We start from the raw sequence: 20,505 nt of genomic DNA, 5'->3' as shown, positions 1-20,505 counted from the left end.
GAGCAGTGTGGTCCCTCCCTCTCCCAGAACGGGACCCTGGGAGCAGTGAGAAGGCGAAGAACCAGGGCAGGGCCAGATCAATGGCTTCTTGAAGCTCTACCGAGATAAGAGGTTTTCTCTTCTCCCACACCAGGGCTGGTCTCCCAACAGGTCCTTTGGGAGAGGCTGTGATCCAGGAGACCCACATGGAAGGATTTTGAGATGGATCCCTGGTTTTACAGCTCAGGAGAAGTGAAGCTGCTGAGTGGTGATGCCCACACCCATGTGGAGCTTCAATGAATGGCACAGTGAAAAAAGCAAGGGAGATGTAGCCAGACAGACCTGGGCAATTACTTCACCTCTCTCTAAGCCTCCACTTTCTCAGGGATTAAATAGATCTGCTGTTACCCACCTTACAACATTGCTATAAAGGCCCAATAGGCTAATGCCTAACAGAAGCTTTGCACATGGTGAGTGCTGAACAAATATCAGCTCTTGATGTGGTGGGAGAAGGAACTGCTAGCTCCTTTCCCCTTCTCAGGAGAGGTGACCTTCTCCTGTCCCCTGACCCCCTAATGGTCTCAAAGGACAGGTTTTTCTGGCAGGAAGGGGGGCTGCTCCCACCAAAGGAGAGGGTTAAAAGCCAGGCCTAGGATTCCTGACCAGCTGCCCCCCTGAATTATTGATGTGCTTGCTCCTGGTTAAGGCACCTCCTCGTTTAACACCCAAACATACACACCACACAGAACTTTCTCCCTCATTCCTAGACTGCACACCCAGATACACAGACATCATCTTTACACAAACCACCCAGAGCACACAGAGCACTCTTTCCAAACCCCATCCTCAAAGCACACACACACACACACACAGAGCAAGCATGCACACACAGCAAGTACACATTGAAATACACAAATCATTAGATGACACACATGGGGAGATCCTTAGGCCTCCCCTGCGCACCCATACACATCCAGGCACCACACACAGGAAAGACGTGTATATACAGGCTTCCACCCAAAGATCCATACACAATGGTAGGTATCATAGTAAACAGGCATTGAGAAATCACTATGTGCCAGGTAAGCCTTTTACATAGTTTATTTAATTCTCATAATAGTGGAAGTAGTTACTGTTTTTACCCCTCATTTTACAGATGAGGAAACTGAGGGACAGAGAAGTAAAATAAGTTGGCTGAGATCACACTAGTGGCTTTCACATACACAGTGCACAGATAACCACCCCTCCTTCCTCTCCCCCATTTATTTACATAAACACATTCATTCCAACGCAGCATTCTCCCCACCTGGGACAGGCTCCGCACACACTCAGGGTGAGCGTTCTTTGGGGAGTTAGTGGGCGAAGACGCAAGAAATGGCGTTTTGGCAGAAGCAGTTGTTAAGCTGTGATGAAGAACCGGGACAGATGTGGAGAGGAAACCAAACCCAACCAAACCCACTGCCTGCCGCCTGCCACAGAGTCGATTCTGACTCATAGCGACCCTATAGGACAGGGTAGAGCCGCCCATAGGTTTCCAAGGCTGTAATCTTTAGGAAAACAGACTGCCACATCTTTCTCCCGCGGACGGAGCGGCTGGTGGGTTCAAGCGGCCGACCTTTCAGTTAGTAGCCGAGGAGGTCTTTAACCACTGCGCCACCAGGGCTCCTTCGACGTTCCAAAGATGGAGGCAGCGGTCAACATCGCATGCAATGGGCACCACCGGTGTGAAGCGCTGGGCGGGCGATGAGCACTCACCGGCTGGGCGCTGGGCAGTGGGCCATCACCCAGAACTGATTTTTAGCGTGCACTCAGGACCTCGCCCTGACTCTCGGCAAAGCCTCTCCCTGCGCCCTTGGCTGCGTCCCTTTCCTGGCCGGCAGCTCGGAGCAAGAAACTAAGCAACCTCGGGGTTTTAGAAGAAGAGTCGCCACGCCCTCGGGCTGACGTGCCCGCGGGGACCTGGGCCCGGGTCTGAGAACCCAGTGGAGACACTTTGTCCCCAGGTCCTCATCGGCGCCGCACCATGTTCTTGGTACGCCTTTTAATGGGAAAACAACAGCCACCGTGTTCGGATAAATGTTATTTATAATTCATGTTCCCATCTTTGAACCCTTTCAAACGAAACCCACAGCGATTTCTTTGAAAGAAAGAAATGCCTGGACCATGCTCAGAAGTCGCGGGTTTTCTAAGGACTGACTAACCACTGCACAGATAGTAAATTACCCCGCTTGCCACATTTATTTCTGATCATTCGCGTTGTAGTTGGTTTGTGAAATGAAACAGGACAATTTGTAAAAAACGCTTATCCTGGATGTGGGGTACGCACTCGACCCAGCAGTGTTCCTGGAAGGAGTTACGCTATTCGAGGGGAGAGTCCATGTCGAGTTTTAAAAAAAAAGCAAGTCCAGGACCGGATCAGGACCCATGTTCTAGAGCGTCTTCGGATTCTGCGTTCCGGCGCTACCCCTCCAATGCTACCGCTTGGAGAAGTTTTCCAGAGTCGGTGAGGGTAAGTCTAAAAAGTCTAAAAAGAGTTGACCCAAACCCAGGTGATCGTTCCTTAGCCTCTTCCTCTAGCCTGGACCCTGAGAACAAAGGCGCACGAGAGGAGAAAGGTGACCAGCTGGACAGCGCTGGTCACGTCCAAACGGAAGCCCCTCTCCCCTAGCTCCTTCGTCCCAAGAAGGAAGCTTTTAAAGGAGACTCCCTCACCCCACCCTAAGTATCCATCACCCTGCTCAGGCACACCTGGGGAGACCGCCCCGAAAGCCCAAGAGGAAGCTCAGAGCTGCGGCGGCCGCGGAGCCACTCGGCGGTATGACGCAGGGTCCAACCGGGATTGCCCGACCCCAGGCGGGAGAGACGATTCTTGTAGATTTCGGGGGAGGGGGCTGCGCTCCATTGTTCACTCCGTGCCAATCAGGGTTTGCCCACTTCCTCCCAGCCAATCCCACTTCACCCCCGCCTTCCACCCAACCTTCCCCGCCCATCAGCCCCCAGGTCCCCATCACCTCCCCGGCTTCCCTAGCAGTTCTGGGGAAGCTTCGTGACGCCACAGGTCCCGCCCCCAGCTCCGGCCCGGGGCGAGTGCGTGCTGACGTCATGCTGCGTGCGGGCCGGTGCGGAATCGCTCCTTCAACTCCGCGGGGCAGGAGGAGTTAGTTAGCAAAGAGCCGAGGCTGGGCGCACGACCCTCGTCCTTCTGCCCCTGGCCGCACACTTTGCGCACATCTCTTTTCTGCATGGTGGATATTATTTTTCATTATCCTTTTCTGGGTGCTATGGGGGATCATTCCAAGAGTAAGTCTTTCTCTGTGTGTGTCTGTGGGTGTGTATGCGTGTGCTTAATATGCAGTGTTTGTAATGCAGAAGGATGTTTAACGGATTCTACAAGTGGCTTCTATTTGACAGGACACTTTGGGAGAGAAAAAATAAATGCATTTCTCCTGCAGGACTGCTTATCCTTTGGAATTCCGTTGTTTTCATTTTGTAATTAAACATTTCTCAAGCTGGCGAGGCTGACCCTGGGCTGTGAAATCTGCCTCTGTTTTGCGCTAAGGCAATTAGGTTTGATTTAGGGATGTGGGTTTTTTTGTTTGTGTGGGTCTTTCAAATAAGGAAGGCTTCTCTAGTTTGACCTGGGATATTTAAACTAAGAAATGTCAGAGAGGACAAGCGCAGACTCCGCTGAAAGCTGAGGTGTCTGGGCTGGGATAGGAGGGAGTCGCAGGGAGAGGGAGTATGAGGGCGGAAATGCCGGGACATCACCGTTCTGTAATGGTGTGGTAGCGTCCGCAGTGCCTACGTATCTATTTACTTTCTTCTCACCTTCACATTAGTATTTAGTTACAACATAGATGGATAAAAACGATTGTGCGTCCTAGTGAATGTAATAACGAAAATATTTCGGTGGGAGGCAAAAACCCTTCGCAAATTCAGCAGATTTTGGTTTTTCGTTTCCCAATTGTCTGGACTTCTAGACAGCGCATCTCTTTCCTTTTCCTTGTGGTTGGGATTCTTTAAAGAGGGAGCGAGCGGGTTGGATTGGGGCTGGAGTGGCCGAGGCCGGCCGGGGTCCGGGCAGCCAGGCCTGACGCGAGCCCCGCTCCCTTCCCCGCCAGAGAAGCCCGGGACGGCCATGTGCGTGGGCTGCGGGAGTCAGATCCACGACCAGTTTATCCTGCGGGTATCGCCCGACCTCGAGTGGCACGCCGCTTGCCTGAAGTGCGCCGAGTGCAGCCAGTACCTGGACGAGACGTGCACGTGCTTCGTGAGAGACGGGAAAACCTACTGCAAACGGGACTACGTCAGGTGAGGCCCGCGGGAACCCGGGCTCCGCCACCGCCTGCAGGGGCCGGGGCTCAGGGATGGCGGCCCGCCCGCGTGCCCCACCCCCAACGCGCTGCCGCGCGCCTCCGGGTCAAGAAACCCACATGTAGGGGGGTTCCCGCGGCCTCCCCGTGGGTCCCAAAGCGTTCTGGGCGCGCGTGCCCCGAGCGATGAGCAGTCCCAGAGGCGAGGGCGGCCGCAGGCGGTCGGCTGGGCGGCGGCCCCGCACTTAGGCCGCCCGCGCCCTGGGTCCGCAGGCTGTTCGGGATCAAGTGCGCTAAGTGCCAGGTGGGCTTCAGCAGCAGCGATCTGGTGATGCGGGCGCGGGACAGCGTATACCACATCGAGTGCTTCCGCTGCTCAGTGTGCAGCCGCCAGCTGCTGCCGGGCGACGAGTTCTCGCTGCGGGAGCACGAGCTGCTCTGCCGCGCCGACCACGGCCTCCTGCTCGAGCGCGCCGCGGCCGGCAGCCCGCGGAGCCCCGGCCCACTGCCCGGCGCCCGGGGCCTGCATTTGCCAGGTAAGCCGCGCGCGCCAGGCCCTCCGGCTCCTGCGCTGCTGTGAGTGGAGTAAGAGGGGTGTGTGTGTGTAGGTAGGTAGGTGAGTAGGTGTAGGGCCGTTGCTTGTGCTGCTGACGGAAAATTGTCGCTTATGTGTGGTTCCGTTTGCCAGGATTGTGTTTTTCTGTGTGAATGCAGAACTGTGTGCTGGGAACACCGGTGTGTGTGTTCGTGTGTATCGGGAGAAATTGTGTGTACGTCAGCGTGAGTTGGAATTGTGTGTGTGTGTGAATGTGTGAGTGCGAGGAATTGTGTTCTCCATGACATGTGGGACAGGGTGCTGGGAGCAGGAGGGCGTATGACAACAGGGAATCTTAAGGGGTGCCTGTCTGAGGGATTTGCCTTCGGAATTTCTTCCAGGAATCTGTGTTATTGTCGGAGAAGAAAGATAAGTGTGCCCTGGGGAATGTGTGCAAGGCATACAGCTCCCAACCCCGGAGCTGGGCCTGGGCTCAGCCAGCCAGGGGCCCACCGGTAACGTAGGCTCTGAAGGCCACCCACCTGACAAAGAGGGGGCGTCTGTTGTTTGTTTTTTGAGGCCCGACTTGATGGACAACTTAGCCAAATGCTTCTTGGTGGAGAGGGAGTATAAAGGCACGGTGGAATCGGGGATCTGATAAAAGTACAGCAGGGTATGTTCTGTGTCCTAATCAGGAGCTCCCAGGGATGGGGTCTGACTGTGTGGTTAGGCAGGTAGGGGTGGTGGGAAACAGCGGCACGCTGGGCCCAGGCAGGGGCAGCTGCCAGTAGATAGCCATAGCCTGAAGCGATCTCTAGATCAGGCGGGGCCTCCGAGTGCTGTGTAGCTTTGCAGCACTCCTTCTCTGGACCTCTGTTTCTTCCTCTATAGAATGAGGAAATTGGGCGGGATGGGCTATTTGTAAATGTTTATCCAGATCTAGAAATGCCTGGAGGGGCTCAAAATCGAAACAGTGCGGCATATGTGCGTGGGTGTGTAGATACAGTCGGTCGGGATGTATTCGTGAAGCAGGATGAAGATGAAAACGAGTGCACCTCCACCCGCGATCTCGGAGGGGCTTCTCTGAGAGGCTCCTTGCTGTTTGTTGCGGGTTGCGGGCTACCAGAATCAGGCCCTGGTTCCCCGGGACTGAGAGAACCCGAGGCCAAGGGAGGAGACTGCGAGCGGCTGCGCGCCGGCCGGAGGGTGGGCGGCTGCTGGGCCAGGGAATGTGGAGCCCGGAGGCAGGAGACCGCGGGGCCGAGGTCCGAGGGCGGGCAGGAAGAAACCCGTCCTGGCCCTGGAGGCCTGCCGGTGCCGCAGGCTGGTGGGGCCTGAGCGGCCTCCGAACGAGGGGGAAGCCCAGGAAGCTGGAGAAGCCCCGCACCCCCACCCCGCAGCAGCGCCGCTTCCCCACCGCAGCGGCGGGCCCGGGTGCTCGCCTCCTTCCTCTTCCTCACACACTCGGGCTTCTTCCGGAGGGCTTCACTCTTCACCGGGGCCCAAACCGGCTCTCCCAGGGTCGGGTGAGTGCAGGGGGCACAGCCGGGGGCGGCCACTCCCGGCCCTCAGCGGCCTAGTGCGAAGCTCCCGGGCCCCGCTTACGCTCCGGGGAGAACGCAGCGGGGCAGCCCGGCCAAGGAGCTAGGTGAAGGGACGAAATGCTCCGCTCCCTCGGGGTAAGGAGATCCGATGGTAAAGGGAGACCAACAACAAAAAGAAACAGAATTAAAAAACAAAACGAAATTGAGCCCCAAAGGGCTCGGGTCGCCCCGAGACGGGGCGCCAGGCGGGTGGGTCGCGGCCTCTTGCTCACTTCTCGCCCCCTTGTTCTCCAGACCCTGGGGCGGGCCGGCAGCCCTCGCTGCGCCCGCACGTGCACAAGCAGACGGAGAAGACAACCCGCGTGCGGACGGTGCTCAACGAGAAGCAGCTGCACACACTGCGAACGTGCTACGCGGCCAACCCGCGGCCCGACGCGCTTATGAAGGAGCAGCTGGTGGAGATGACCGGTCTGAGCCCGCGGGTTATCCGCGTCTGGTTCCAGAACAAACGATGCAAAGACAAGAAGAAATCCATTCTCATGAAGCAGCTGCAGCAGCAGCAGCACAACGACAAGACGGTGAGGGACTCCGAGGCCCGAGGAGCCGGACGGGAGGGACATTGGGTTCGCCCGCGGCGTCCGTGAGCCCTTTTCTGGGCCGGCTCTCCCTTTGGGGAGATCCCGGGGAACTGTACTTTCCAAACCATGTGTGTTTGTGCTTTCTGAGGAAGGCTTGCCTTGGCGTTTAAGGTCCTGTAATTACTGCATCTGAGGTGGGGCCTTCTCTCTGGCCCGCCAGCAACCCGGAGTTGGGGGCTGGGGGCGCAGCGAAGGGCCGAAGGCGGTATGATTGTACGCAGCACCCACAAGTCAGGCTAGCAAGTTGGGTCTTTCCCTTGGCCTGGCTCAGTTTGAACCCCTCTCCTCTGCACACCTGACTAGGGACGCGAGCGCAGACCTCGAGTGTCCTTCCCGTGTGGTTGGCTCCTAGCACTGGGGCAGAGCAGTGGTGGCGGGTCTGCGGGCCCCGGAGTATCCCGAGTGCGGAAAGAGGGCTCAACCCAATACCGGTCAAGTGCTCCTCTCCCACACCCAAATCATTGCAGGTTCCAAAACAACCTGCATTGTCTCCGGTCTCAGCCTCTATGGTGGTGGAAAAAGCAAGATCTAACTCGAGCGACCTCCCCCTGCCTTGCCCCGCAGAGCCTCCAGGGACTGACCGGGACGCCCCTCGTGGCGGGCAGCCCTATCCGCCACGAAAGCGCGGTGCAGGGCAGCGCAGTCGAGGTGCAGACGTACCAGCCGCCGTGGAAAGCACTCAGCGAGTTCGCCCTCCAGAGTGACCTGGACCAACCTGCCTTCCAGCAGCTGGTGAGGTCCTCCCCGACCCGCCCCGGCTTCGGACTCCCACAGACCCTGCGGGAGGGTGGGGATGGAATAGCCTGGCACAGTCGGGACGTCGCCGAGGCGGGAAGGAAGAGGCTGAGATGAGATGGGAGGCTAGGGGACAACTCTCGGCAGTGGGGGACTAGTGGGGAAAGGGAGTAGCTGCAACAGCATCCCAGCCCACAGCTCGCCCTGACCTGGGTCTCCCGGATTAAAGTGTGCGCAGGAGAGGTCGCAGGGTAAACCAGCCTGTGCCCCAACCCTAATCGCCTGGGAACCTGGCCGCCTTCTCAACCAGGCTTGTGGCCAGTTGGTGGCCAGTCCCCAAGGGACACTGCCCCCACCCCCGAAGCAAGAGGCCCCTGAGCACCAGCTCGGGCATGTCTTCATTCACTCATCCTTGGTGTATCCGCCGCCCCAGGTCTCCTTCTCCGAGTCCGGCTCCCTGGGTAACTCCTCCGGCAGCGACGTGACCTCCCTGTCCTCGCAGCTCCCCGACACCCCCAACAGCATGGTGCCAAGTCCGGTGGAGACGTGAGGGGGACCCCTCCCCGTCAGCCGGCGGACCTCGCATGCTCCCTGCATGAGACTCACCCATGCTCAGGCCATTCCAGCTCCGAAAACTCTCTCGCCTTTTAAATTCTCATTATTGCTATTTAAAGAGAGAGGGCCGAGAGAAACGGTCAGGACAGCCATAAGCGCCAGGACGCAACCTGCTTTCGCCAGACTGGAGACCCCTGCTCCGAAGACTTTATTTTTTCACGACCAGAATTTGAGATTTACCAGGGTTAGGTCTGCTCTCGCCTCCCCCACGCACCGTGGCCGCTGCCGCTCTGTCTCTCCTCGCCCCCCACCCACCTACCCACCCTGAGCGTGGAGAACACGCAGGGCCCTTCCGGCGCCGCGCCGCGCCGGCTCTGAGCTCGCCCACAGGGGCTCCTTCCTCACACCCGCCCCGCACTCCCAGGCGGCTCCGCCCGGGCCTTAGAGGGGATGGAGGAAAGGGGAAAACCCCAAAGAACAGACACTCAAACCCCCAAAGCGCATGATTGCTGGAAAAAAAAAAAAAAAGTAGAAAGGAGACTTTCCTTGAAAATGTTTTAAATTATCAGTCGACGGAGGACAGAGTGTGTGAGCCTTTGCCGAACAAACAAACGTAAGTTATTGTTATTTATTGTCAGAACAGCCAGTTCACAGTGGGACGAATATTTTGATCTTAATAAAAAATACTAATCGTGCGCTGCTGCTCCTGTGTACGGTGGGCGCAGCGGGAGGGCTGGGCCAACGTAAATTCGGGAGTTGAGTTCGTTTCAACGAAAATTAGTCACCACGGAGCGGGCGTCTGGGTCTCGGCGCCCAACCCGCTGCAACTCGCGCCTCGCGCGCCTGGGGTCCGCGTGCTCGCTCCCGGGCAGGAGGCAGGCCCGGCGGGGATTGGGCGTCGCGCGGGGCGGGGCTAGGTCCGTGCGCCCGCGGCACCGCCTTGCGCGTGAGCCTCGAACCGTTCCGGAGGCTGGGCGCGCCGTCCCTGCGCGCGGCTTCCTGGCGCCGCGCGGTAGAGGCCGTCGGGGCGAGTGGGGCAAGCCGGTTCTGGCGGGAAGCCCGCTGCGCCCCGGTCGCAGCCCCGCGGCGGACTCTGGCCAGTGGTCAAGCTCGCCAGGGACGGGACCCACTCTCTCAGCTTCGCCTTGTCGCTGCTCGCCCGGTTCCTGGAGCCGGCGCCTGCCTGGTGGTCCCCTGTCTCCAGGCCGCGGCCCCGGCCCCTCGCCCCACTTTCGCCCCGGAGCACTCGGGGCCTCCCAGCGCTGCTTTTCCCGCCTGTCCGGAGCCCGGACTCGCATTCCCGGGCGCCTAGGCCACCCCCGGCCCCGCCGTCGAGCAGCGAGGCCGGCCCACGGGCCCGGGGCGAACCAAGGGGCCGACCCCGGCTAGACCCGGCAGCCGTGACGGCTCGTCCTCCGTGTTGTCCCCTGAGTGGACACGCGACGTGATCAATCTCGCTGCATTATTAATTCTCCCGTCTAGACAGAGGAGAAGGCCGGGCGGCGGCTCCTTATCTGCATTTGGCATCACCTGCAAGCGATACGCTGAAGGAGCCACAACAAGCCCCCGCTAGGATCGCGGCTGCTGGGGAAAATAAGTCCACCCAGAACCAGTCTGGCGTGTCCTTGGTTTATTTTCTTTCCAGACCCGAAATGGAGGGGGCGGGGATGGTCCGGGTGGGAGGGGGCTGGGAATGGCCTCTGGATATGCCGTGCCCAGGTCACTTGGTGTGACATTTCAAACCCCTGCGACTTGTTTTCTTGAAAACTGGCTTTAGTGATCGCAGGAAATAACCGAGAGATACTGAATCTCTCCAGCAGGCCCCCGGGCAAGCACAAAAAACGCGAGGCTCAGGTTTTACCCTTCACAAGTATTTAACCCTTTGGCAGCCTGGGACAGTTCTTTTCCAAGACCAGTCCTCACTTGGTGGGACTCAGGAAGCTAGCGGGCAGCCCACCGGCCTATCCACCTACTCCTCCCCAATCTCTGACGATGAGTTTCCGTTTCCTTGTCCCCTGAGTTAAATGACCCATAAATGCATCCTTCTTTGTCCAGGGTTTATATTGAAAGAGGGCAACGCCCTGACTGGGTAGGGATAGTTGTCAGCTTAGCTCAGGTAGTGGCTGGTGAGGAAAATGTGTCTGACGGGCAGCTGCGGTCTCTGGAGAGAGGAGTAGGTACCTTCTGTTAGAAAGCCACAGGTTTTCCAGTAGAGCTAATGGCAGGATTCCGTGCCCTCTTCCCCTTTAGAGATGGAAGGTTTGCTGGCAATTATTGAAAGAAAATGGGAGGAGGTGGGAAAATAGAGCCACATTTATATTTTACTTCCTGCAAGTCAAAGTGATGGTAGCAAAAACATTAAAGGGAGCATTCCCCTTCTTCAGGATTTAGGAAATGGTGCTGCAAACTCAGAGATAAGGGAAGAGATATATGCAGGGCTAATGAGGACCAGCTTTACCTCTCAAGTGCCCAGAAACGGTTTTAATAAGCAGGGCTGGGTTCTGTGAGGCTTCCTTCTCTTAGACCACTCCCTCCCAAAAAGAAATCCACACATCCCCCTTTACCTTGTGGCTGGCCATTGGATGGGGGCTGAACTCTCAAGAAATCTTACTTTTGAGTTCTTTTGATTTATCCAGGATAGTGAGTCTTGTTTTTCTTTTAAAGGAGAAATAAGTTCTTGAATAAAGAATTTTATTAATAGTTGCTGTTAATTAGCTCTGGATTTTCCCTTTTGACACACTGTTGAGCACAGTAATGCTACCAATGGGAACATCTGCTTACATAATTATGTCTTTATAGATCAAAAATCTAATTCCTCTTATTGATGTTTATATGATGAGTGTGTCTGTTTTTGAATAATGGGAAATTTCCCAAGTAAAAGGTGGTTATCGTGTATTGGGGTGACTGCATCTGTACTGTATAAAACATCACAAGCTTTTCTCTCCTGTAGTTTGTCTCTAGCCATGCAAAAGGGCATATCATTTTCCATGTGGGTTTTTAGGGAAAGGGTTTGACTCTGAATCCTTATTACAAGGGTCCCTGGTGAAGTGCCAGGTCAACGGTTGGTTAGTTACATTAATAAACATCAGCTTTACTGGTTCCCAGGTCATCTTTAAACATCTTCTGTAATACGGTAGGGATTTCCCTGTAAATTAAATTACCTGTAACAATTACGAGTGTAGTACTTTATGCTTACTGAACTTTTAAAGTGAGGTCCCCTGGTTGCATGCTAAAAACTCAGTTTAATAAAAGAGGCCATAGGTGGAAAATAGGAGTTATTTAGTTAGAATCACTTGAGAATAAGATTTTCTCAGAAGATTTTATCTAATAATTGGAATAATTTGGATAGCTCTATGTAATTGAGGCAGGAAAGGGATTCCCAGAGATGGAAAAGTTTATAGCTATTATACCACAAAATTTAATACATATTGAAAGACTGCCTAATTCTGGGAAATTCAGAGTCCCTGTGGCCATATTATTAACGAACTTTAATATTTAATGGATTGTGGAACAGAAACCAGTATTAATTTTGAATATAGAATAGCTTAAAGCTCAGTTTTGTCAGAGCTACAAATACTGGGCTTAAATGACACATTGTCTAAGATTGTTCTCTAGAAAATTTTGAGATTCTGCCTTGGCTGCCCAGGGGAGAGTATAAACTTCCATACTTTGAGTTAGCTGTGTTTTCCCATAAGGGTGTTCACCAAAAAAGAGCAAGAGAATTAGCTGAATAACATGACACTGGAGAGAGGAAACAATGAACGAATAATAACTATTTACAGAGAAGTTCCCAGTGGAGTTGTGATAAAAGCAGGAAATTTGGAAGGAGTTTATTAAGCTGATGTAAGGAAGATTAGAGGCTTTTAAATATGGGTCTGACTGATGTAAACTTTCTTGAAGATACTGGGATTCAGTGAAATGAGGAGTTCATGACCAATTAGAGACTAGCACCTTGCTGATGGGGACTACGCATGGAGGATACAGAGAAATGGAGCTAGACAGTAATAATGGGAGAAAGAGAACAAGGAAATACTCAATTAGGATTCAGATGGGGGGGAGGGGGGTTCAATTTCTAAAGCACTTTTGGGGCCCCAGCAGCAATCATGCCTGAAGGGCCAGAGTGTTAGGTGAGCCAGGCTCCAGTCCAACCCCCATGGTCAAGAAGGTCAGCAGCTGATGGGAGAGTGGGTCAAGGAGTAAGGCAGAGGTGGGCAGGAGCTCACTAAAGGTGAGGTTTCTCGCTGGGAAACAACATTTGAAGGGGCGGTTTGACTACAGAAGACCCCTATGTTGGGGTTGTGGCAGTAGGGACTAGGGAGGACAGGGAAATGGTAGAATGGGGATCGTGAGGAGTAATCCCTTCCCAGTTTACTGAAACCCAAGAATTTTGAAAGCTTGGCACAAAGCCCGGGAAGAATTGACTCGGGAGGTTTTGCCAGCTGTGCTGGGAAAGAAAAGAAGGGAGGAGTATTAGGGGAGGCAGGTCCTGACCTAGGCTCACGGGCCAGGTTCATGGGTCCAGGTCACAGCGCCCCGGAATGACAGTGCAAGGAAAGAGGAGAGGCTCCGATATCCTGTTGGGTGTCTGGCGTGACGAGCCCCTGCCGAGAGCTACCGGGGAGGGCAGCTGCCTGTCGCCGGGAGAGGGAAATTCTGTTGGGCAACGGCATCGGGCATTCAAATGTCACTGCTCCCGGGCTTCAGGCGGCTTTTACTATTTGACTCAAATTCTGGGTTTTGAAGTCCAGGCGAAATCATGGCTTTTGCTCAGGCTGTGCCCAGTGGCATTGTCAGCTTCACAGGCTGGACCCAGCAGGGGCCGTTCTTCTCTGCCCCGCGTGGGTCTGCCTCAGCCTCGGGACACTCGGGATGCGGGTCTCCGCCCCAGGAGAAAGCCTGTGGGTGGCACTGCGCCCCCGCAGACTGGAACAAAATGTGCCCGCGCTCACCTGGGCGCCGCGCTCTCCTCCTTGCCTGGAGAGTTTAGAAGTCGTAAAACCCGGGAGAGTTAGGGCTTAAATCACGCTGGCCCGGCCGGAACGCGCACTCAGAAGCGGAACTTGAGACCTACAGAAACTGCCCTGGTCGGTAGGCACAGGGTGTCCCACAGCCATCAGTCGATCCCAGGCCGGAGCCCCGCAGCCACGCGCCTGGGGGCTCCCCGGCTGGGTGGGCGCTCCCTGGCTCGGTGGGGGTTCCCCGGCTGGGTGGGGGCTCCCTAGCTGGTGAGGGCCGGGGTTTGTCTCTATCAAGCCCCTTTTCCTCCAGGACGAAGGGGGCAATGAGACCATTTAATTAAACGTTTAATTGCGAATCCTCCTATGGTTTCTGGGAGGTTAATCACAGCTGTCTCAATTATTTATGAGTTTTTGGCAAATTTCCGACCAGATAAGAAGTATTTTCTATTATGAAATGTCTTGCAGGAAATCTTATAAATATTTGATTATTCCTTTCAGCCACAAAGATTCTGCATCGACGCCCCGAGACGCACGGGCCAAGCGGGATTCGGTAACTCCTCTCCGGGTTGGGGCACTTGGGGCGGCTGCTAGTCGCAGAATGAGCCTGCTACAGACACCTGCCTCCGCCTCTTGGGCCGCTGGCCGCGGAGGAGACCCGGCCGTCGAAGAGGAGGACGCGGGCGCCAGGCCCAGGCCTCCCCTCCGGAGAGCGGCGCACAGCCGGGCCAGGCAGCCTGAGCGTCTGCGCGCACTGCCCCGGGGCCGGGCGGGAGCCCTGGGTCCTGCTCCCGCGCCTCAAGGCGAAGTCGCCGCCCGAGCTCTGGGTGCGGACTCTGTCGAGGCTGGAGGGGCTTCCAGAGAGCCTGTCCAGCTGCTTTTGTAGCTGGCGGACCCCCCGCCCTCGAGGCCAGGCGGTCGGGGCGCAGTGTTCGAGACTTGGGGGTGGGGGTCCCGGCCAGCCTGTGGCTTCTGCAGCCCAGAGCGTGGGAGGACGCCAGGGTCTCGCGGCGGCGGGAGCATGGAGCCCACAGGGATGTTTGTCTTTTTTTTTTTTTTTTTTAATTGGACTTCATTTTCTCTCAATTTGCAAAGAAGTAAAAACAGAATATACATAATTCGGCAGCTTTATGAGGCTCCAAAAAGAAATCTCTCGAGCATTAGGTAGAAGTCTGCTTTTAAAAACAGTCGAAACTTCTGTGTTTTCCAGTTTCCGATCTGATGATCTTGGGTCTGATGAATTTTCAGATCAACTCCCCCTCCCCACCAGATCTTTTTTCTTGGTAGTTGTCTGATTCTTATCTGACAGAAATTATTGCTGATGTCACTCAGTTAACGGCTTAGCACTGACCGTGGGCTTACTGTGGAGAAATGGTGAGAACAAGACATGAAAAGGTCAACATCTCCCAGGCTGACACTTCACACGTTCAACTGTGTGCAGTGCAGTGCATCGGGGTAGTTGGAAACTTATTCAGAGTCACTGTGACCTTCTGCTTTATTTTTACTTCAGTGTTGCTTCAACTCACAATTATTTGAGAAAATTCTTTAGGATAGTTCATTATGATTGATCTTTTTTACATCACTAATCTTTTTTTCCGGAGAATACTTGGGTTCAGCAATACTAGAGGACATTCTCAGTCTTGCCTGCTACGAAACTTTGGGCAGACCAATGAATACAGTGCTCTAAACTCACTTTAAGAAGCCCTCAAAACACACTATGCAGTTAGAATGTGAAAGTGTTAGAAACATCCTTACTCCAAACATTAAAAAGGGAAATTCAGAGAGAGTAAACTTTAATTAAGTCTTTAATTAAAGATACCTTAGGCATTGGAGTTTTTTTCCCCCAAATTTGTATTGCCTCAACAAAAGTTTGAAAAGACTAAATGTGAAATAAAGTCACATTGCAAACAGAATAAGTTATTTTATTACAAGAACAAAACAGACTTTCTAATTTGGTGTCTAATTTCACCCATATTACAAATGCAAGTTATATATTATGATTGGATGGAAGTTACCAAAATCCAAAATATTATGCATCAATGAAACAAACTCGACTTGTAAAATTAGAAAGTAGAACATTAAAGTATCTACAGTCATTATAAACAGCACAAAGTATATACCATATCTACAGTGCAGGGGACAGTATAAACATGGGAAAATGAATTTCTTAAGGAACAGTGAGAAAGTTTGTTTGAACAATTTAAAATATTAACGAGGGTACTCAAATGCGGACCCAAATAAAACATTTATTTTTTCTCTTTTTTCAAGAAAAACTGTCGAGCTTCTTCCCAAGCCTGCTGAGGAAATCGGTTAGCCAGCTCAAGATAGTCTTGGGAACCAAGGCATTTTCCTGAGAGAAAAAAAGAAAAAAAGTTAAGAGTTAAATTCTTTGGAGCTTAAGAAATTAAATTTACTTTGATATCTGAGTACTAAATGGAGACATATATTTCAAATAAACCATGATACATTTTTTTTGTAAACCAGTTTAGCTATCTAGCATAGACATATATATTTTAATCAGAATTTTACATATTCTATGTAAACCATTACCAAAAAATTATTTTTGGACTCTAGAGTAAAATAAATGAAGGAGAAAAGAAAATACTGAAGGGGAAAATAAGTTACAGTGAACAAAATAAAATGGTCATATATTCTATCCTTAAGTTAGCCTTGAAAGGGTAAATCTGTATATAAACTGTGACATACGTTTTCTAATATAGTCTATTTAACTTAAAACATTATTTTTAGCTTAAATATAACTTTAAAAAATGTTCAAATTTAGCATTCAGCTGCCTGTGTAACAAAGCAAAGGAAACAGGGGCTTTAGTGGCTAGTAATGCTGGCAAAGGAAACAATCGCATGGCTGGGCAGTCAGTGAGCAGTGGGTATTTGAAAATGAGAATTCTTCCTCAGCAAATAAGAAATCGGTGCCACCAGGAGTTGTTTTACACGTAAGGGTTCATCTGAGCAATGAACTCAAAACGTTCTTGAAACATTTTGTGGGGACTGAGAAGTCCAACGAAGGACAGATGTCCAAGGTGCAAACTGGCATCATGAGCAGTCACCAACATTGACGACCCTTCTGAGCAAAGCAGAGACCAATTCCCCATTTTCTGTTGTGTGGACTAAGCCCATTTAATTGGGGAAAGAATGAAAGTCAGAGAAGCTGGTCCCTTGGAAAAGAAAAATGGATGAGGCTCCCACAGGCCTCAGCCCACCAAACAGGCAGAGGCAGCCCTTGGGACTCTGCCTTCCAGATAGGCAGCAAATAGTGACTCACTCTTTGTGGTTAGGAGAAAGAGTAAGAAAAAAGAATGTCTACATTTTTTACTGGCAAAAAAAAAAAATTGCTGTACAAATTAAAAATACATGTACTGAAAGATTTTTCTAAGTATTTTTTATTTATTCAGAATTAAAAAAAAAAACTGGTTTGTAAGAAATATAACTGATTTCTCCCAAGTAGCCTGTGTAGGTTTTTTTTTTTTTTTAAAGCAAAACAAAAAACGAAAAAAAACCAGAAACAGGCTGTGGCTGAGTGAGTCAGGGCAGAGCTGAACTTGCACACAAATTCTGGCTTAGACAAGTGGTACTGTGACGTTGAAATGAATTTCCGAAAAGTTGCATAGCTTTTTGTTTACTTCTCTGGGTACCTGGGTCAATAAAATATGACATTTTTTCATAACATTGTAACAGCTTTAGTTGTATTGTCTTCCATACACTTCCATTCACAGTAGATGATTTTTTCTTTTGTGACAGAGTACAAGTAGTCCCCCTCCAAGTAAGCGCTTATTGGTGGGTGCCCCAGAGGGTCCTGCCGGGAGTGGGCCATGAACTGGACACTTTCAAGACTACCAAACTAATGGAAGACTTTTGAAAATATGGATTAAGGCCTCAATGAGAGATGGAACTTGTACTTCTCAATTACAGTCTGGGTGGCAGAATATTAAAAAAAAAAAATGTACTTTAACATTCTAAATCTCCAACTCTGGTCAGAGGAAACACCCCAGTAGGAACACTATAGAAAACAAAACTATAAATCTTCTGGCCCCTGAACTTTGCTAACAAATAAAAAAGTTCAAATACTTTAGGGGAAAATATGAGTTACTATCATTGATAACTTTATTCTGGACATGGATAGGGAACCAAATCTATGTGACTTCAGTATTTCTATGAGTAATTAAGGTCAACATTAATGATCTGATTGCTGTGCTACAAAGTGGCTCTTTAGTAGTAATTATTCACCATTTGTTATATCTTGCACGATGTTGTTGTGTGCCATCGAGTCAGAGTAGAACTGCCCTGCAGGGTTTTCTAGGCTGTAATTTTTACAAGAGCAGATCACCAAGTCTCTTCTCCCGTGGAGCGTCTGGTGGGTTTGAATCACCGACCTTTTGGTTAGCAGCTGGGTGCTTAACCACTGTGCCACCAGGGCTCCTTTATCTTGCATGAAACCAAAAAACCAAACCCATTGCATTGAGTCAATTCTGACTCGTAGCGACCCTACAGAACAGAGTAGAACTGCCCGGTGGAGTTTCCAAGGACTGACTGGTAGATCTGAATTGCTGACCTTTTGGTTAGCAGTGCTAGCACTTAACCACTATGCCACCAGGGTTTCCTGTCTTGCATGAAAAAAAAAAATGAGGTGGGTATAAATTGCAGAAACATGTTTTGTGCTTTTCTTTTTCCTCCATAGATTTCCCTGTATATTCTGATGCACTCAGGCTTGATGACAAAATCCATTTATTTACTCACTGAAAATACACTTGGTATCTGAATCTCAAATCTTTTAGGTGATGTAACAGTTCCAGAGTGGGGGTGAGAAACATATCCGTTGGCTAACAAACACATAAAATTTAATTTCAATAGAGACATACCTTTGGGCTGGTAAGACTGGTTATCTGCCTGACCTGGAGCCTGTGCAAAATCCTGCATGAGACAAGAGAAGTGCTTTATACCAATGCTATGAGCAGAGAATTGCACTACAAGTGGCTCTGAAAATGCTTCTGAATTTGAGACAACCCCTTTGCTATCTCTTTTGTACGATTACTTTGGAGCACAAATAAAAACACTAAAGAAACTTATGTTATATAGTCTGGATTCTAATCAATTGAAGTCAAATAGTGATGACTATTAAATTTTGCTATCACCAGGAGCCAGGTTGCTGCCTCCTGTGGAAATGACAATTTTACTTTATATCTAAACAAACTAAAAACTTATCCAAATTTACTCCCTTAAAGTGCTGACAGATTTTTAAAAATCACAAATATAAATGCATTTATGTATTTTGGAGCTAAATTTCAAAGTCTGGAAATTTTCCTTTTAGCTGGAGAATGAACAATGTAGTATATAATATGTAAATCTTCAGAAACCTATGACAAACCACCAGCTCCTATTTTAAAAGTATTTTCTAGTGTGTGTTAATAATCTGAAATACATGGAGACCTTTTTGTAAATGAAAACCTGGTAGATATTCCCTTCAGGAGAATTATTTATAGAAAAAAACATTAACTCCACTACTCTTAACATCCTATCCCAAATAAGCATTATATGAAATCCCTGTAGTAATTATAGAATTTTTATTAAATATGGGTTTTCTTGTAATAGACAAAGGTAGATTTAGAAGTATATTGAGATCAATATCAGATAATAACAAATATATCTGATCTTTAGCTTCTGATATTATTTGTATTTTTATAAACTGTTTCCCAAGCAGTTGAAAATGAAGGGATCTAAACTGGTACAGATGCAAAATTATCTTTGCTTAAATATTACTATCTCAGATGAGGCCTCTCTGCTCACGCAATAAAAACCACACATCACCTCCCCATTCCCTGGTAGTCCCTGTCCCCGTTTCCCGCCAACGTTCTCTGCAGCACGGACCACCATCTGATACACTATTTGTTTTGTTTTTTGTTTGACTCGCCCCCATTTGCTATGAGTCAAAAATCGACTCGACCACACACAATAACCACTTTAATGAAAGATCCATGAAGGCAGGAATCTTTTGTCTGTTTTATTCACTGCTGTATCCCCAGTGCCCACGGCAGTACTCAGCACGCCGCAGGCACTCAAAAATTTCCTGTTGAGCGGCAGAATGACTAATATGAATTTTAAGAGATCACAGTCTTAAAATTCTCTATGATGTATTTTCTCTTCCATTAATTCTAAGGCTGTAAGAACTTTTGAAGAACCCCAAATGTTGACATGATGGTTATAAGAATTTATTAAGATTTAAATTTAACCATAAGACACTTTTTGAAAATCCATACTTTACCTATAGATCTGAATATCTGACTTGAAAATATTTTCAGAAAATGGATCCCAGACTCAAAGAGAATAACTGAGCTGAAAATAAAATATTTCTAAACATAATTGATAAAACTGTGTTTACTAATTGATCATCTTAAGAGGACAGTTTAGAACCTGTAAACCACTAATTGTTGTCTAAGGTGAAGAAGGCTTGGGGAAACTCTCCGTGGTTCCAAACCAGCTGGGCGCTGTCACACCCGTAAGGCAGTGATATATGGATATGAGCAGACCAAGGCACAATAAGAATAGAGAGCTCTGCTTTCTGTTTCATTATTATAGAGAACGGGAAGCATTGTCTACTGATCACATGTGTGGCATGGAGCAAACACAGTGATTTTATGGTGGAACGTCTGAAAGAAAATGGAAGATTTTCAGCAAATCATTACCTACAATTACAGAAAAAAAAAAAATCACAGGATTATTTAGCAAACGTTAAAGAAGAGCCAATTTCATTATTCTGTGGTCCGCTATTATTTCTGATGTGGAGATACTGCTTTGGTACAGCATGAACTCTGATTTGAGTTGTACAGAATTTAACTGAATCAGAAAAATATGAGGCCGGTATATATATATAAAACATTTACTTAGAGATGTACAAATAAACTAGTTTTAGCTGGTCTACCTTCAGCAATTATTGTCTATTCCCTCTAACCCAAAACCAAATCCACTGCTGTCGAGTTGATTCCGACTCACAGCGACCCTATAGGACAGGGCAGAACTGCCCCATAGGGCTTCCAAGGCTATAAATCTTTAGCGAAGTAGACTGCCACTTTCTCTAGAAAAGTGGCTTGGTGGGTTTGAATTGCCAGCCTTTTGGTTAGCAGCTGAGTGCTTTAACCATTGCACCACTGCGGCCTCTTTCTATTTCCTCCAGCTAGACTAAAAACAAGACGAATGTAACAGCTAAGGCTTATATTTACAAATCATATTTATTAAAAAGTT

At 50.0% G+C, this 20,505-nt stretch overlaps 2 protein-coding genes across 14 annotated transcripts in view; one reads left to right on the top strand and one right to left on the bottom strand.

Annotated features, from left to right (window-relative positions):
* Positions 1-3,221: 3,221 nt before the first annotated feature.
* Positions 3,222-8,384, top strand: ISL2 (ISL LIM homeobox 2). Its single transcript, XM_049852871.1, has 6 exons — positions 3,222-3,279; positions 4,101-4,290; positions 4,566-4,828; positions 6,666-6,949; positions 7,574-7,741; positions 8,178-8,384. The coding sequence occupies exons 1-6, from the start codon at positions 3,222-3,224 to the stop codon at positions 8,292-8,294; spliced, it is 1,080 nt and encodes a 359-aa protein (XP_049708828.1). The 3' UTR covers positions 8,295-8,384.
* Positions 8,385-15,285: 6,901 nt separating this feature from the next.
* The window catches only part of SCAPER (S-phase cyclin A associated protein in the ER), a 495,697-nt gene continuing 490,477 nt past the window's right edge, over positions 15,286-20,505 (bottom strand). For 10 of the 13 annotated variants that reach the window (XM_049852841.1, XM_049852843.1, XM_049852837.1 and 7 more), the window contains 2 exons: positions 18,129-18,180; positions 15,287-15,604 (listed from right to left, as the gene is read on the bottom strand). In XM_049852841.1, coding sequence (XP_049708798.1) covers positions 15,501-15,604; positions 18,129-18,180 — 156 coding nt within the window. In that variant the 3' untranslated portion in view covers positions 15,287-15,500. Of the gene's footprint in view, positions 15,605-18,128; positions 18,181-20,505 lie in introns of all 13 variants that reach the window. The other 3 variants (XM_049852839.1, XM_049852840.1, XM_049852848.1) reach the window with 2 other exon arrangements.

Source organism: Elephas maximus, chromosome 13 (genome assembly GCF_024166365.1).
Source record: "Elephas maximus indicus isolate mEleMax1 chromosome 13, mEleMax1 primary haplotype, whole genome shotgun sequence".
Taxonomy (NCBI): domain Eukaryota; kingdom Metazoa; phylum Chordata; class Mammalia; order Proboscidea; family Elephantidae; genus Elephas; species Elephas maximus.
The sequence above is the reverse complement of the archived record's forward strand: the minus strand, read 5'-3'. Positions and strand labels throughout refer to the sequence as shown.

Excerpts from the sequence above, each read along its gene's own strand:
- ISL2 (XM_049852871.1), top strand. The coding sequence starts at position 3,222 with ATGGTGGATATTATTTTTCATTATCCTTTTCTGGGTGCTATGGGGGAT. Across the intron at positions 4,291-4,565 it reads TGCAAACGGGACTACGTCAG|GCTGTTCGGGATCAAGTGCG; the intron begins GTGAGGCCCGCG and ends CTGGGTCCGCAG. Across the intron at positions 6,950-7,573 it reads AGCAGCACAACGACAAGACG|AGCCTCCAGGGACTGACCGG; the intron begins GTGAGGGACTCC and ends CTTGCCCCGCAG.